Genomic DNA, 19,070 nt, shown 5'->3' on the forward strand with positions numbered 1-19,070 from the left:
AATCGCGGGCTTTTGTTTTGACAAATTCCAAATATTCCCAGATTTCCCAGAATTCCAGGTTTTCCGGGACATTTCTCCCATTCAAAATGAATCAGCAATTTTTCAAACTTTCACCACTTACACATTTTTTAAATATTTTAAAACATCCCACCATCAACAAATTCCACCATCCTGGTAATTTAAACTCTTTTTTCCAAGTAAAAAAACAACAACAGGATTTTCCAGAACTCCTGGTTTTCCAAAGCCCTTTTTCCTACCCTCTTTTCTGGTGAATATTCCTTCCACATTTTTCAACGTATTTCAACCGTTCAACTGTCACAACATTCCTTTTAATCAGGACAAAAACCAAAATTGTTGTTTGAACTGGAAACATTCTCGGTTTTCCCGAAATTCCAGGGATTCCGTAATCTCATTTCTCAATTCAACTTCAACATTTCTCGGCCGATTTCAAAAATTCCAACACCAACCATTTCATCTCGTTCAGTCCATTCAAGTTTTTTTGTTGTTGTTTTTTACCATTTTCCAAAAATATTCCGCTTTTCCCGAAATTCACAAATTTTGGGAAATTCCCATTGAAATCAATGGGACATTATTTAAAGTTCCACAACTTCCACATTTTTCATTCGATTCAAACCGTTCTATCTCCAAACTGTTCACCCTATTTGAGAGTTGCAGTCTTTTATTTAGACAAATTCAAAAATTACCAGAATTCCAGGTTTTCCGGGAAATGTATCCCATTCAAAATTAATTAGCTATTTTTCAAACTTCCACCATTTCCACATTTTTCAAACATTTCCAAAAATTCCACCTTCAACAATTTCCACCATCCTGGTAATCTAAACTAATTTTTTCAAAGTGGGGTATTTATTTAACAAATTTGCTAAATCTTCCACCAAAAATATTTTTCTTTGTGGAATATTTGATGTGAAGTAATTGGAAACTTGTATAGGTCAATAAATCATAATAACATTGATTTTGATTCAGTATTATGTTTTGAGCAAAAGAAAAAAGAAAAAAAACAGCTTTGTTTTATTAGTCAACGTTGCAACTTTTTCTAAATTACATTTAGCCTTTAAGCTTTTGTATTTCACTTTTATTTCCATCCATCCATTTTCTACCGCTTATTCCCTTTTGGGGTCGCGGGAGGCGCTGGCACCTATCTCAGCTACAATTGGGCGTAAGGCGGTGTACACCCTGGACAAGTCGCTACCTCATCGCAGGGCCAACACAGATAGACAGACAACATTCACACTCACATTCACACACTAGGGCCAATTTAGTGTTGCCAATCAACCTATCCCCAGGTGCATGTCTTTGGAAGTGGGAGGAAGCCGGAGTACCCGGAGGGAACCCACACATTCACGGGGAGAACATGCAAACTCCACACAGAAAGATCCCGAGCCTGGGATTGAACCCAAGACTGCAGGACGCACTAACCCCTCTTCCACCGTGAAACCTTTCACTTTTATTTGTTTTTGTTTATTTTAATAGTATTTTTAGAATGTGCCGCGGGCCTTTAAAACATTATCTGTGGGCCGTAAATGGCTTTTGGGGCACACTTTTGACACCCCTGCTATAGATAATAAATAATACAATCTGAAATCTATGGGTAAAAAGCAGAGCCTGGCGACAAATGCGCATTTATCATAACTCGCTCGCTCTCTCTTTCCCCCTCCCTCATGAATGTTCCCTGCGCACACTTTTTTTTTTTAACCCCTTCTTAACCCTGAACGTACTTTGAAAATACACGCAATCCTAACTTAAAATCTCAGACATTTGAGGCATTTAAGAAACTCCACCTGTACAGCCCCGCGAAAGCGGACATATCCGGTGAAAAGAGGGGATATGGTCAGTCTATCGTAGCCCGCGGTCGCTGCTAGCATGTTGTTGTTTTTTTTTTTATTGATTGAAACTTTTATTAGTAGATTGCACAGTACAGTACATATTCCGTACAGTTGACCACTAAATGGTAACACCCGAATAAGATTTTCAACCTGTTTATAAGTCGGGGTCCACGTTATTCATTTAATGGTGCCTCGGTGTGCATTGTTTACACAATGTGCGGTGCGCTACTTAATATGTCCGTGTGGAACTCGTTCGAAACACTCCGAACCGAACCGAAGCCCCCGCACCGAAACGGTTCAATACAAATACACGTACCATTACACCCCTACTATTCGGGAATTGTAGGTTTTTATCTTGACACATTCCAAAAATTCCCAGATTTTCCAGAATTCCAGATTTTCTGGGACATTTCTCCCATTCAAAATGAATCAGCCATTTTTCAAACTTTCACCATTTACACATTTTTCAAACATTTCAAAACATTCCACCTTCAACAAATTCTACCATCCTGGTAATTTAAACTCTTTTTTTCCAAGTAAAAAAAAAAATTCCAGGATTTTCCAGAATTCCTGGTTTTCCAAAGCCCTATTTCATACCTTTTTTTCTGGCGACAACTCCGCCGACATTTTTCAACGCATTTCAACCGTTCCACAATCAAAAAATTCCTTTTAATCAAGACAAAAAAACAAAGTTGTTTTTTTAACTGGAAAAATTCCCGGTTTTCCCGAAATTCCAGGAATTCCGTAAAACCATTTCTCAATTCAACTACAACATTTCTCGGCCAATTTGAAAAATTCCAACTCCAACCATTTCAACTCATTCAGACCAATAATTTTTTTTTATTTTTTTTTCACCATTTTCCAAAAATATTCCGCTTTTCCCAAAATTCCCAAATTTGGGGAAATTCCCATTGAAATCAATGGGACATTATTCAAAGTTCCACAACTTCCACATTTTTCATCCGATTCAAACCGTTCTATCTTCAAACTGTTCAGCCTATTCGAGAGTTGCAGACTTTTATCTAGACAAATTCCGAAAATTCCCAGAATTCCAGGTTTTCCGGGGCATTTATCCCATTCAAAATGAATTAGCTATTTTTCAAACTTTCACCATTTCCACATTTTTCAAACATTTCAAAAAATTCCACCTTCAACAAATTCCACCATCCTGGTAATCTAAACTATTTTTTTTCCAAGATTAATAAATTACAGGATTTTCCAGAATTCTTGGTTTTCCAAAGCCCTATTTCCTACCCTTTTGTCTGGCGACTACTCCGTCCACATTTTTCAATGCATTTCAACCGTTCCACAATCAAAACGTTCCTTTTAATCAGGACAAAAAAAAAAGTTATTTTTTAACTGGAAAAATTCCCAGTTTCCCCGAAATTCCAGGAATTCCGTAATACTATTTCTCAATTCAACTACATCGTTTCTCGGCCGATTTGAAAAATTCCAACACCAACCATTTCAACTCATTCAGACCATTCATGTTTTTTTTGTTTATTTTTAATCATTTTCCATAAAATATTCCGCTTTTCCCAAAATTCCCAAATTTTTGGGAAATTCCCATTGAAATCAATGGGACATTATTCAAATTTCCACAACTTACAGATTTTTCATCTGATTCAAACCGTTCTATCTTCAATCGTGGGCTTTTATCTTGACACATTCCAAAAATTCCCAGATTTTCCAGAATTCCAGGTTTTCTGGGACATTTCTCCCATTCAAAATGAATTAGCCATTTTTCAAACTTTCACCATTTACACATTTTTCAAACATTTTAAAACATTCCACCTTCAACAAATTCCACCATCCTGGTAATTTAAACTATTTTTTTTGCAATGAAAAAAAAATTCCAGAATTTTCCACAATTCCTGGTTTTCCAAAGCCCTATTTCCTACCCTTTTTTCTGGCGACTACTCCTTCCACATTTTTCAACGCATTTCAACCGTTGCACAATCAAAACATTCCTTTTAATCAGGACAAAAAAACAAAAGTTGTTTTTTTCCTGGAATTCCTGGAATTTTTACCAAAATTCCAGGAATTCTGTAATACCGTTTCTCAATTCAACTTCAACATTTGTCAGCGGATTTGAAAAATTCCAACACCAACCATTTCAACTCATTCAGACCATTCATGTTTTTTGTTTTTTTTACCATTTTCCAGAAAAATTCAATTTTTCCCGAAATTTCGGGAAAACCATGATTTTTTCCAGTTCAAAAAACAACTTTGTTTTTTGTCCTGATTAAAAGGAATGTTTTGACTGTGGAACCGTTGAAATGCGTTGAAAAATGTGGAGGGAGTAGTCGCCAGAAAAAAGGGTAGGAAATAGGGCTTTGGAAAACCAGGAATTCTGGAAAATCCTGGAATTTCTTTTACCTTGGAAATTTTTTTTTTAAATTACCAGGATGATGGAATTTGTTGGAGGTGGAATGGTTGGAATGGTTTGAACAACGTGAAAATGCTGAAAGTTTGAAAAATGGCCAATTCGTTTTGAATGGGGAAATCTGGGAATGAAGGTCACATGCACTTAAAGGCAAGAAAGCGACTGATTATTTTGAAGTTGGAACATTTTGAATCGGATGAAAAATGTTGAAGTTGTGGAACGTTGAAATATGTCCCATTGATTTCAAGGGGAATTTCTCAAAAATTTGGGAATTTCGGTAAAAGCGGAATTTTTTTTGACATGGTGAGAAACTTGAATGGTCTGAATGAGTTGAAATGGTTGGTGTTGGAATTTTTCTAATCGGCCGAGAAATGTTGAAGTAGGAGCATGTTAAATTGAGAATTGGCATTATGTAATTCCTGGAATTTCGGGAAAACTGTGAATTTTTCCAGTTCAAAAAACAACTTCTTTTTTTTCCTGATTAAAAATAATGTTTTGACGGTGGAACGGTTGAAATGCGTTGAAAAATGTGGACGGAATATTTGCCAGAAAAAAAGGGTAGGAAATAGGGCTTTGGAAAACCAGGAATTCTGTAAAATCCTGGAATTTCTTCTACCTTGGAAAAAAAAATGTTTAAATTACCAGGATGGTGGAATTTGTTGGAGGTGGAATGGTTTAGAAAATGTGGAAACGCTGAATGTTTGAAAAATGGCCAATTCGTTTTGAATGGGAGAAATGTCCCGGAAAACCTGGAATTCTGGGAAATCTGCGAATAAAGGTCAGGTGCACTTTGAGGCAAGAAGGCGACTCTGCGTCCGGCTGTTTTCGAACATGAAGCGAGTGTGACTTGACTTGGAACATTTCTGGAGAAAATGGTGGCTGCAACATAGTATGACAAGCGGTGGCTGATGATTCCTTGCTAATAAGGGATGTTGGTTGGAAAAAAAACACCATGAGCACCAAAGGCCTGCTAGTGTGTGAGAGCGTGCTGTTGTTTCTAAAAATATGTTTTGCTCTTTTCTCTCCACCCGTCAAATACCTGTCTGCCAATTACTCTCAGCACAATGAGTAACCAAGGTACTCCTGCAAGTCAACAAATATAATTGCCTCCACCTTGGAGAAGCCAATCTACAAACCCTGTTTCCATATGAGTTAAGAAATTGTGTTAGATGTAAATATGAACGGAATACAATGATTTGCAAATCCTTTTCAACTCATATTAAATTGAATGCACTTCAAAGACAATATATTTGATGTTCAAACTCATAAACTTTGTTTATTTTTTTTTTTTATAATAATTCATTTAGAATTTAATGGCTGCAACATGTGCCAAAGTAGTTGGGAAAGGGCATGTTCACCACTGGGTTTCATCACTTTTTCTTTTAACAACACTAAATAAACGTTTGGGAACTGAGGAAACTAATTGTTGAAGCTCTGAAAGTGGAATTCTTTCCCATTCTTGTTATATGTAGAGCTTAAAGTTAAAGTTAAAGTTAAAGTTAAAGTACCAATGATTGTCACACACACACTAGGTGTGGTGAAATTATTCTCTGCGTTTGACCCATCACCCTTGATCACCCCCTGAGAGGTGAGGGAAGCAGTGGGCAGCAGCGGTGCCGACCCGGGAATCATTTTTGAGGATTTAACCCCCAATTCCAACCCTTAATGCTGAGTGCCAAGCAGGGAGGTAATGGGTCCCATTTTTATAGTCTTTGGTATGACCCGGCCGGGGTTTGAACTCAAGACCTACCCATCTCAGGGCGAACACTCTAACCACTAGGCCACTGAGTAGGTCAACTTCAGTCGTTCAACAGCTGTCATATTTTACGCTTCATATGCGCTACACACTTTCAATGGGAGACAGATCTGGACTGCAGGTGGGCCAGGAAAGTACCAGCACTCTTTTTTTAAGAAGCCACGCTGAAATAAGCAGGGGCGTCCATGAAAAAGACGGCGCTTAGATGGCAACATCTGTTGTTCCAAAACCTGTATGTACCTTTCAGCATTAATGGTGCCTTCACATATGTGTTATGTTACCAATGCCTTGGGCACTAATGCACCCCCATACCATCACAGATGCTGGCTTTTGAACTTTGCGTCGATAACAGTCTAAATGGTTCGCTTCCCCTTTGGTCCAGATGACACAATGTCGAATATTTCCAAAAACATTTTGAAATGTGGACTCGTCAGACCACAGAACACTATTCCACTTTGCATCAGTCCATCTTAGATGATCTTGGGCCCAGAGAAGCAGGCGGCGTTTGTGGATGTTGTTGATAAATGGCTTTTTGCTTTACATAGTAGAGCTATAACTTGCACTTACAGATGTAGCAACCAACTGTATTTTGTGACAGTGGTTTTCTGAAGTGTTCCTGAGCCCATGTGGTGATATCCTTTAGAGATTGATGTTGGTTTTTCATACAGTGCCGTCTGAGGGATCGAAGGTCACGGTCATTCAATGTTGGTTTCCGGCCATGCCGCTTACGTGGAGTGATTTCTCCAGATTCTCTGAACCTTTTGATGATATTATGGACCGTAGATGTTGAAATCCCTAAATTTATTGCAATTGCACTTTGAAAAAACGTTGTTCTTAAACTGCTTGACTATTTGCTCACGCAGTTGTGGACAAAGGGGTGTACCTCGCCTCATCCTTTCTTGTGAAAGACTGAACATTTTTTGGGAAGCTGTTTTTATACCCAATCATGGCACCCACCTGTTACTAATTTGCCTGCACACCTGTGGGATGTTCCAAATAAGTGTTTGATGAGCATTCCTCAACTTTTTAGTATTTATTGCCACCTTTCCCAACTTCTTTGTCACATGTTGCTGGGATCAAATTCTAAATTTAAGGATTATTTGCAAAAAAAAAAAGTTTATCAGTTTGAACATCAAATATGTTGTCGTTTTAGCATATTCAACTGAATATGGGTTGAAAATGATGTGCAAATCCTTGTATTCCGTTTATATTTACATCTAACAATTTGTCAACTCATATGGAAACGGGGTTTGTATTTTCGTGAGGCAGCCGCACCTCTTGTTCAAACCCCTGCAGCTCCTGAAAATCCACCGCAGACTGCAGCCGGAATGAGCCAAATTGTGTTTAAATTGGTGGCTGATGCACTCCATTATGTGCCATTACGTTCTCACTAAGAAGGATGCTTTTGACTCGAGGACAAGCTGACATTGTTAGGCAACTGGTGGCGACGTTCGGAATCAGCCGCGATGAAGGCAAGAGGGAAGCCTCCAGAGATGGAAAGTGACGCTGAGGCAGGTAGGAGGCGGAAGAAGGGAGTGAGAGTGGAAGAGTCTCAAAGTGATGCATGACAGAAATAGGGACAACGCCTAAATGCTGCAAATAAAACAACGATGTGTGCTATGTTTGTACTTAAGCATGTACACAATGCACAGCAAAAAGTCAGTGTTCAAAAACAAGAAAAAAATTAGGGGTATCTTATTCGAACTAGGCAAAATTATCTGCCAGGTAAAATTAGCAAACCTCAATGAACCCAAAAATACCTTAAAATAAAGTATATTCTCACTAATAAGAAGTGCACTTTTTTTGGTAGAAAAAAAGGAGCCCTTTTTTGCTCAATATGTTGAAAAATATTCTTAAATTAAGTAAATGCTAGTGCCACTATCTTGACATAATGGTTATGCGCTCGGGATAGTGATTTTATTTTCATGCTTGAAGTAAGAAATTATTACTTTAATAAAGCAGTCTTATACTTGTGAGTGTTAATGACACAGCTTTGCATCAGTTGATATTCTCGTTTCAAGCATGTTTTACTCAATGATTTAGGACCAAAACCCTTAAAACAAGTAAAACACTCTAACATAAAATCTGCTTCCCTCTCCCCAGACACTGGGCTTCCCTGCTTAGGCTGCTGACCCCGCAACCCAACCTTAGATAAGTGGAAGAAAATGGATGGATGGATAAAATCTGCTTTGTGAGAAGAATTATCTTATCAGATAGAAAATAAGCAAATATCACCTTTATTTGAGATATTTAATCTTACTTAGATTTAATTTTTTTTCAGTGCGCTCACAGCATTATGTACAGCACATTGCAAAAACTGAAATCTAAGTAAGATGAAATATCTCAAATAAAGGTGATATTTGCTTATTTTCTGTCTGATAAGATAATTATTCTCACTAAGTAAATATTATGTTAGTGTTTTACTTGTTTTAAGTGTTTTGGTCCTGAATGATCTCAGTAAGATATTACAGCTTGTTGCTGATATTGTGTGACCTATAATAAATAAAACATGCTTGAAAGTATTTTTGTCCAAATATCCAAAACACACCCAGCAATGGTGCACAGGAAGGCAGGGATGAAGAGGAGAAAAGGTCGCTAAAATGGTCAAAAGTCCCAATTTTGTCCAAAATACCTCCCCGGGTTCCAGTCCCATGATTTATGCGGCTGTCCGGCCACATAAATCCCGGGATGCAAAACATTTCTAAAATGCTCACAGCAAAGTCCCACGGAAAGTGGGGGAGAAAATTGACAAAAGTTGTCAAAAGTCCCCCAAAATTTTCAAAATACCTACCCAGGTTCCAGTCCCACAAGTCCCGCCGACGGCCCTGCAAGTCCCAGGAGACCAAAAATGTCAATAACACACCCAGCCGAGTCCCACGGGGTGGGAGGATAAAAGTTGGAAAAGTTGGCAAAAGTCCCAAAAATGTTCAAAATACCTAGCCAGGTTGGAGTCCCACACTGAGTGATTTTTGAACATTTTACCGACTTTTTTTCACTTTTCTCCCTGCCTTCCCGTGGGACTTTGCTGGGCACGTTTTGGATGTTTTGGGAATCCTGGCCGGCGGCGGCAAGACTTGTGGGACTCTAACCTGAGTAGGCATTATGAACATTTTTGGGACTTTTGCCGACTTTTTCAACTTTTCTCATATTAAAACAGATGACAGCCAAATGGATTTTTGCTGTTTTATTTTCAATGAAACAATAGAAAATACATACTCATATAGTAGTACAGTTATTAGTGAGAATATACTTATTTCAAGGTTTTTTGGGTTCATTGAGGTTAGCTCATTTTACTTGTTTTGGAAAGTCTTGACAAGCCAAATGTTCTTGTTCTATTAGCAGATAATTTTGCTTAGTTCAAATAAAATACCCCTCATTTTTGTATTTGTTTTTCTTGTTCTTGAACACTGACTTTTTGCAGTGCAGGGACAACGGTTGTACGGTATACCGGTATTAGTATATCACCGCGATACTAATAAATCATATTCGGTACTATACCGCCTCTGAAAAGTACCGGTCCACCACCCCTCTGCCCCCCAGTCGTCGTCATATCATGACATTGCTGGTTCACGGGCAGACGATTGAATGATTGATTGATTGATTGATTGATTGATTGATTGATTGATTGATTGATTGAGAATAGAGATGTCCGATAATGGCTTTTTTGCCGATATCCGATATTCCGATATTGTCCAGCTCTTAATTACAGATTGCGATATCAACAATAACCGATATATACAGTTGTGGAATTAACACATTGTTATGCCTAATTTTCAATCAATCAATTAATCAATGTTTATTTATATAGCCCTAATTCACAAGTGTCTCAAAGGGCTGCACAAGCCACAACGACATCTTATCGTAGTCTTTATTTAAAGGGACAATACACAGAAACATTAAGCTCAAAGACAGATATGTTCTGTACCAGATTATAGCTAAATAGCTAATTTCCATCTGCAGTCCCTGGTTACCTAAAATAAAGGGATAGAAAAATCATGCAATAAAATTCTGATAATAAAATCATACCATAGCAAGTAATCAAATTTTTTTTTTAAAAGTCATAAAATGCCCTTTCATGGACACATCCTTGGTTCAGAGCCCACGTAAGAGCAAGGAAAAACTCACAACCCTGTGGGATGACATTGTGAATGACTGATTTAATTTTGTTGTGACGCCCCGCTGGATACATTAAACAATGTAACAAGGTTTTCCAAAATAAATCAACTCAAGTTATGGAAAAAAAATGCCAACATGGCACTGCCATATTTATTATTGAAGTCACAAAGTGCATTTTTTTTAACATGCCTCAAAACAGCAGCTTGGAATTTGGGACATGCTCTCTCTGAGAGAGCATGAGGAGGTTGAGGTGGGCGGAGTTAGGGGGGGAAGCTAATGTTTTAAAGGCCCACGGCACATTCCAAAAATACTTTTAAAACAAACAAAAACATAACAAAAGTGAAATAAAAAAGCGTAAAGGTGAAATGTCATTTAGAAAAAGTTGCAATGTTGACTAATAAAACAAAGCTGTTTTTTTTTCAAACTGTCATTGCTCAAAACATAATATTGAATCAAAATCAATGTTATTATGAATTATTGACCTATTCAAAGTTACGATTACTTCACATCAAATATTCCGCTTTTGAAAAAATAGTTTTAATTATAAATTTGAGAAATGTACTTCATCCTGGGAAAACTGGGTCAATAATGTCACGCCCTATAAGCCTGAGTTTATTTTTTCAAATTAGTGATTGTACTGCTTTAAAAAAAAATATCACTCCCTATATATGTGTACAAGTATGTATGTATGTATGTATGTATAGATATGTATGTTTACAGTATGTATGTATCTGTGTATATTTGTGTATATATATATATATATATATATATATATATATATATATATATATATATATATATATATATATATATGAGTGTGTATATGTATATATGTATACATGTATACATTTGTGTGTGTATATCTATATATCTATGTACATAAATATATATATATATATATATATTCATATACACATATATATACACATATATATGTATATATATATATATATATATATACACATATATATATATATATATATATATATATGTATCTTTATATGTTTTTATTTTATCTCTTATTATTATTATTATTAATGTATTATTATTTCTTTTTTGTTCATTTGATTGATGTATTTGTAGAAACTACTTTATTTTTTATGCTGTTTCTTTCTTTTTTGGGGGTGGGGGGTGGGTGGTATAGAATAGAATAGAATAGAATAGAAAGTACTTTATTGATCCCTGGGGGAAATTCAGCACGTCCAGTATATCCGACCCAGTATGGTTGGGATGTATAAAAAAATATATTTTGACATTTAGGACAGCCAACAGATATATGATGGATGTGAATATGATGTAATTGATAGGAATGTGTGATGATGGATGTCAATAAAAAGAAAAAGAAAAAAAAAGAAAAATATTTTGGGTGGAATATTTTGCATATTTTGTGTTTGCCATTAAAAACACAGTTTTCTTTGACAAAAATGGGCAGGAAAAAAAACTAACAAAAAAAAAACAACATAAGAAAAAAACTGAAATTGATGTAAACTCCAGAGAATTAAGCGTTAACTGTATGTATGCCATGGCACATCATTATTATCATTTAATGACCCAAGCAAAACACTTTTTTTACTTTTATACTGAAATAAATACACCTACAACTTATTAAATAGAAACATAGAAAAAACTACCAGCAGTGGTAAAGTTCAGATCCATGAAGGAAAGAAGAAAGTGAATGAATGTTAATGACTGAATACATTTACATATGCATACAAATGTGTTTTCCTTTTTTTATTATTATTATTTTTTTTTATTAATTAAGTAACATTTATGACAACATTTTTCCAAAACACAATATAGAATGTGAGATATAACAGGACAATGCATATGTTTATCTTTTTTTTTTCAAAAACGCTTACAAAAAAGTGGGACCCCAAAAATTTTGAAAATTCCTAGCGCCGACACTGCTGTCAACAGAGGACAAAAAAGTGCTTTATCTAAATACATATATTATTTAAAAAGCAAGTTCGAGTATCATTGGCAAATTTTCACCTAGTCACCACGCATATATGTGTTCTCTTTTTGGGATTTAATGTTAAAGTTAAAGTACCAATGATTGTCACACACACTCTTGGTGTGGCGAAATTATTCTCTGCATTTTACCCATCCCCTTGATCTCCCCCTGGGAGGTGAGGGGAGCAGTGGGCAGCAGCGGTGGCTCCGCCCGGGAATCATTTTTGGTGATTTAACCCCCAATTCCAACCCTTGATGCTGAGTGCCAAGCAGGGAGGTAATGAGTCCCATTTTTATAGTCTTTGGTATGACTCGGACGGGGTTTGAACTCACAACCTACCGATCTCAGGGCGAACACTCTAACCACTTGGCCACATTTCAGAATATGGTCAGCCTATTATTGTCGTTTCTAGCCGTGTTTCCCCTTAAATGTTACAATGAGGAATTTGTTTGACCAATGACTGAGCAGCACTGGTTCTTTAAAGGTATCTGTTCCGCTTACTTGGAGCCACACCTGACTAGGTACTAAAAACTCTAACTTAGAACTTACAGTTGAGTCCACTAGCGAATATTAACGTGCATTTTGTTTATGAGCTTGCGGTGAAATATTGACTTACTTTGCATGCAGAGGCCGTCGGTACAGTTCTGAGACTGAAGCACGAGGCCATCGCAGTCCTTCCCTCCGTTTTTGGGGGCCGGGTCGTTGCACTCCCTCCTCCTCCATTGGGTACATTCCGTCCCGCAGGCCGACCACTTGGACCAATCGGTCCACCCGCCGTCCACTAGAGTGAAGTGGGGGATGATATATTACCGATGCCGCTACACGGCAAGGCGGTTTTTAACGGTGCCAACTCACCTGTGCATAAGGTGGTACATTGCAGCTTCTGTATAGCTTGTCCGTCACATGGGAGCCCACCGTTCAAAGGCGCGGGATTGGTGCAGCTGCGCGTTCGCTTCTGGAAGCCCCGTCCGCAACGGCTGTTGCACACAGACCACTCTGTCCATGTAGACCATCCACCATTGACTGCAAAAATGACATCTCTGTGATTTAATGAACACATCTTACTTTGTATCTTTTTGTAATTTTACCACTCGTACACTGCAAAAACTGAAATCTACAAACCCTGTTTCCATATAAGTTGGGAAATTGTGTTAGATGTAAATATAAACAGAATACAATGATTTGCAAATGATTTGCAACCCATATTCAGTTGAATATGCTACAAAGACAACATATGTGATGTTCAAACTGATAAACATTTTTTTTTTTGCAAATAATCATTAACTTTAGAATTTGATGCAAGCATAACATGACAAAGAAGTTGGGAAAGGTGGAAATAAATACTGACATAGTTGAGTAATGCTCATCAAACACTTATTTGGAACATCTGACAGGTGTGCAGGCTAATTGGGAACAGGTGGGTGCCATGATTGGGTATAAAAACAGCTTCCCGAAAATGCTCAGTCTTTTACAACAAAAGATGGGGCGAGGTACACCCCTTTGTCCACAACTGCGTGAGCAAATAGTCAAACAGTTAAAGAACAACGTTTCTCAAAGTGCAAATTTTCAAAACATTTTGGGATTTCAACATCTACAGTCCATAATATCATCAAAAGGTTCAGAGAATCTGGAGAAATCACTCCATGTAAGCGGCATGGCCGGAAACCAACATTGAATGACCGTGACCTTTGATCCCTCAGACGGCACTGTACACTTTTTTTTAATATCAATCTCTAAAGGATATCACCACATGGGCTCAGGAACACTTCAGAAAACCACTGTCACTAAATACAGTTTGTCGCTACATCTGTTAGTGCAAGTTAAAGATCTACTATGCAAAGCGAAAGCCATTTATCAACAACATCCAGAAACGCCCCCGGCTTCTCTGGGCCCGAGATCATCTAAGATGGACTGATGCAAAGTGGAAAAGTGTTCTGTGGTCTGACGAGTCCACATTTCAAATTTTTTGGGAAATGTTTGACATCGTGTCATCCGGACAGAAGGGGAAGCAAACCATCAAGATTGTTATCGACGCAAAGTTCAAAAGCCAGCATCTGTGATGGTATGGGGGTGCATTAGTGCCCAAGGCAATGGTAACTGACACACCTGTGAAGGCACCATTAATGCTGAAAGGTACATACAGGTTTTGGAACAACATATGCTGCCATCTAAGCACCGTCTTTTTCATGGACGCCCCTGCTTATTTCATCAAGACAATGCCAAGCCACATCAGCACATGTTACAACAGCATGCCTTCATAAAAAAAGAGTGCGGGTACTTTCCTGGCCCGCCTGCAGTCCACACCTGTCTCCCATCGAAAATGTATGGAGCATTATGAAACGTAAAATACGACAGCGGAGACCCCGGACTGTTGAACGACTGAAACTCTACATAAAACAAGAATGGGAAAGAATTCCACTTTCAAAGCTTCAACAATTAGTTTCCTCAGTTCCCAAACGTTTATTGAGTGTTGGTAAAAGAAACGGTGATGTAACACAGTGGTGAGCATGCCCGTTCCCAACTACTTTGGCACGTGTTGCAGCCATGAAAATCTAAGTTAATTCTTATTTGCAAAAAAAAAAAAAAAAAAAGTATGAGTTGGAACTTTATTATAGGGACGGCGTGGCGCAGTGGGAGAGTGGCCGTGCGCAACCCGAGGGTCACTGGTTCAAATCCCACCTAGAACCAACCTCGTCACGTCCGTTGTGTCCTGAGCAAGACACTTCACCCTTGCTCCTGATGGGTGCTGGTTGGCGCCTTGCATGGCAGCTCCCTCCATCAGTGTGTGAATGTGTGTGTGAATGGGTAAATGTGGAAGTTGTGTCAAAGCGCTTTGAGTACCTTGAAGGTAGAAAAGCGCTATACAAGTACAACCCATTTATAATTTATTTATTTAACATTAAATATCTTGTCTTTGTAGTGCATTCAACTAAATATGGGTTGGAAAAGGATTTGCAAATTATTGTATTCTGTTTATATTTACATCTAACACAATTTCCCAACTCATATGGAAACGGGGTTTGTATTTAAATCTCCTCTCTCACCTGAGTCTTCGCCATCTCCTTCTATGTTTTATCCCCCCCTGTGAGCCACTGTTTACCCCCCCTGCAACTTTTTCACCTTGTCAACAGTGTCAGCCGAGGCCTTGGGGGAGCCAAGGAGATTGAACCGCAGATTGAACAATCTATTTCTGTAAGGATACATCAGTGTCAAACCACTCCATCTCTGGCTGTCTGTAGCCAGCGCACATCCACACACGCGTGCGGAAACACATTCAGTTATTTGTGATGGAAGCGCTCAGTGGGTATATTTGCCGTTACACTTGAGGAAAACACAATGTTTGTTTGTGTGGGGTGCCTGTATTGGTTCCTCCTCCCATTTGATAAAAAAAACCCCAGAAAAAAAACAGAATGCAGGACCAGGGAGAGGCGAGGAGACCCTGAGAGTAACAAGCGGTTGCCTTATCATTATGTCAAGATAATGGCACTAGCATTTACTTGATTTAAGAATATTTTTCAACATCCATCCATCCGCTTGTCCCTTTAGGGATCGCGGGGGGTCGCTGGAGCCTATCTCAGCTGCATTCGGGCGGTAGGTGGATGTGTGTATCTACATCCAGAAACAAACACCGGTGTGTTTTTTAGTCTTAGTAACAAACAACGAAGACGACTATTTTTGAACAAATGAAGATTCACAACTTTATTTTTTGAAGCTGAATATACAGAGGATTTTTGCTGCTACAAGAAGGGGTCGCGGGGGGTGCTGGAGCCTATCGCAGCTGCATTTGGGCGGAAGGCAGAGCACACCCTGGACAAGTCGCCACCTCGTCGCAGGGCCAATACAGATAGACAAACAACATTCACACTCACATTCACACACGAGGGGCCAATTTTTAGTGTTGCCAATAAACCTATCCCCAGGTGCATGTATTTTTCAACATATTAAGCAAAAAGGTCTCTTTTTTTTTCTACCAAGAAAAGTGCACTTGTTATTAGTGAGAATATACTTATTTTAAGGTATTTTGGGCCTCATTGAAGTTAGCTAATTTGACTTGTTTTGGAATGTTTTGACAAGCCACATTTTCTTGTTCTATTGGTAGATAATTTTGCTTAGTCCAAGTAAAATACCCCTCATTTTTGTTGTTTTTTTTCTTGCTTTTGAACACTGACTTTTTGCAGTGCACCGATATAGAAAGCAAGTTGTTTTGTTGTCGTCGTTAAGTCACAGCTGCCGCGCGGCCATATGCTCGCACAACTCATTCCTGTGGCCAGAGCGTTGAGATTTTTAATGGAGGGCGCAATTGGTGGGTCTTAATTGAGGTGAGGCCTTTGCTGGGCATCACAATGAGGGCCAGAGTTGGCACCAAAGCAGAGCTAATTTGAAGTGGCAGATGGGAGCTGGCTTGGCTGAGCAGAGTTATTGTTACAGGGTCCTGAACTAGCTTCTAACTTTTATTATTACAAACCAACAATACGACTATTATTTCATCAAATAGCATCGGTTCATCCAATCATTTTGCTTGGAAAACACAGAAAATAAATTTTTTCTCTGCATCAACATTATTATTGATGATATCTTGATATCAAATGCCATTGGGTAAGTGTAAATTCTGCTCGTTCTGTACATTTTACTGGTGAAAAAACAAAACTGCTATTTTTACCATTGGGAGGGAGACATATTTTAAAGCTAGAACAAGTTTGCCCCATTTGTCTTTTGTTCTACAAACCCTGTTTCCATATGAGTTGGGAAATTGTGTTTGATGTAAATACAAACGGAATACAATGATGGTTCGCTTCCCCTTTGGTCCGGAGGACACGATATGGCATATTTCCAAAAACAATTTGAAATGTGGACTCGTCAGGCCACAGAAAACTTTTCCAATTTGCATCAGTCCATCTTAGATGATCTCGGACCCAGAGGAGCTGGCGGCGTTTCTGGATGTTGTTGATAAATGGCTTTCGTTTTGCATAGTAGAGCTTTAACTTGCACTTACAGATGTAGCGACAAACTGTATTTAGTGACAGTGGTTTTCTGAAGTGCTACTTAGCCCATGTGGTGATATCCTATAGAGATTTATGTCGGTTTTTGATACAGTGCTGTCTGAGGGATCAAAGGTCATGGTCATTCAATGTTGGTTTTTGCCATGCCGCTTACGTAGAGTGATTTCTCCAGATTCTCTGAAACTTTTGATGATATTACGGACCGTGGATGTTGAAATCCCTAAATTTCTTGCAATTACACTTTGAGAAACGTTGTTCTTTAACTGTTTGACTATTTGCTCACGCAGTTGTGGACAAAGGGGTGTACCTCGCCCCATCCTTTCTTGTGAAAGACTGAGAATTTGTTGCGAAGCTATTGTTATACCCAATCGTGGCACCCACCTGTTCCTAATTAGCCTGCACACCTGTGGGATGTTCCAAATAAGTGTTTGATGAGCATTTCTCAACTTTATCAGTATTTATTGCCACCTTTCCCAACGTCTTTTTTTCACGTGCTGCTGGCATCCAATTCTCAAGTTAATGATTATTTGCAACAACAAAAAAATGTTTATCAGTTTGTAAATCAAATATGATGTGTTTGTAGCATATTCAACAGAATATGGGTTGAAAATGATTTGCAAATCATTGTATTCCGTTTATATTTACATCTAACACAATTTCCCAACTCATATGGAAACGGGGTTTGTACGAAATTATTCATAACATATGCTGTTTTTTTGACATGTGTCACATTTAAGTAATTGTGGTTTGCGGATGACTCAGCCCTGCTGGTGTCCGGCAAGGACAAGTCAGAGGTGGAAAAAATCCTCAGTGCTGAACTCTGTAGAATTTGCACCTGGCTCACAGACAACAAGCTATCCATTCACTTAGGTCAGGGATCGGCATCCTTTACAACTCAAAGAGTCATTTTGACCCGTTTCACAAAACAAAGAAGATAATGGTAGCCGCAACCATTCTCGCCAATATCCACTGATGTTTACCCAGGTAACAATAATTAGGGCGTGCAGACAGCTTGCCAGCCCATTAACATGTTGTAAGTGGCTTCCGTTGATACACGTACACAACTGCAAGGCATATAGTCAACAGCCATACAGGTTACACTGAAGGTTGTGGTATAAACCAGTGGTTTACACCACAAAAAAAAAGGACCCCCCCCCCGGGCCGCGGGACAAATTATTAAGCGTTGACCAGTCCGCGGATACAAAAAGGTTGGGGACCACAGGTATAAAAAACTTTAACACTCTTACTAATATGCGCCACACTGTGAACCCACAACAATCAAGAATGACAAACACATTTCGGGAGAACATCCTCACAGTAACACAACATAAACGCAACATAAAAATTACCCAGAACCCCTTGCATCCATGACTCTTTCAGGCTATATTATATAACCCGCTAGCACCAAACTCCGCCTCCCCCCTTCGTGCGTCGGTTGAGGTGGGCAGGGTTGGGGGTGCGGGGGTGTTTAATATAGCCTGAAAGAGTCATGGATGCATGGGGTTCTAGGTAATTGTTATGTTGCGTTTATGTTGTATTACTGTGAGGATATTCTCCCGAAATGTGTTTGTCATTGTTGTTTGGTGTGGATTCACAGTGTGGCGCATATTAGTAAGAGTGTTAAAGTTGTTTATATCACAACCTTCAGTGTAACCTGTATGGCTGTTGACTATATGCCTTGCAATCTCGTACATGTGACAATAGAAGCAGCAAGATGCATGCGTCCGGCCGGCACGCAGATAGCATGGTGTGAAGGCGGGCGATGACATATTGTAGAGGACGTTAAAAGTAAAGCCATCACGGCACGCCTCAATATTGTAGTCCGAGTGAAGATCGGAGGATGTTAACCCCGGTTGATGTCCGGGAGAGGCACCAAAATTCAGAACCCCCCCGAAACAATCGGGGGATCGGCGATTATGCAGCTGAGCCACATCAGAGTGGCCAAAGAGCCGTATGCGGCTCCGAAGTCGCGGGTTGCCGACCCCTGACTTAGGTAAAACGGAATCCATCCTAT

General features: G+C 38.8%; 1 protein-coding gene across 3 annotated transcripts in view; it reads right to left on the reverse strand.

Annotated features, from left to right (window-relative positions):
- LOC133553595 (netrin receptor UNC5C-like) overlaps positions 1 to 19,070 on the reverse strand; it is a 581,431-nt gene that overhangs the window by 93,609 nt on the left and 468,752 nt on the right. For all 3 annotated transcript variants that reach the window (XM_061901982.1, XM_061901975.1, XM_061901992.1), the window contains 2 exons: positions 12,912 to 13,079; positions 12,673 to 12,837 (listed from right to left, as the gene is read on the reverse strand). In XM_061901982.1, the coding sequence (XP_061757966.1) occupies positions 12,673 to 12,837; positions 12,912 to 13,079 (333 nt within the window). The remainder of the gene's footprint in view (positions 1 to 12,672; positions 12,838 to 12,911; positions 13,080 to 19,070) is intronic.

Source organism: Nerophis ophidion, linkage group LG01, assembly GCF_033978795.1.
Source record: "Nerophis ophidion isolate RoL-2023_Sa linkage group LG01, RoL_Noph_v1.0, whole genome shotgun sequence".
NCBI lineage: Eukaryota > Metazoa > Chordata > Actinopteri > Syngnathiformes > Syngnathidae > Nerophis > Nerophis ophidion.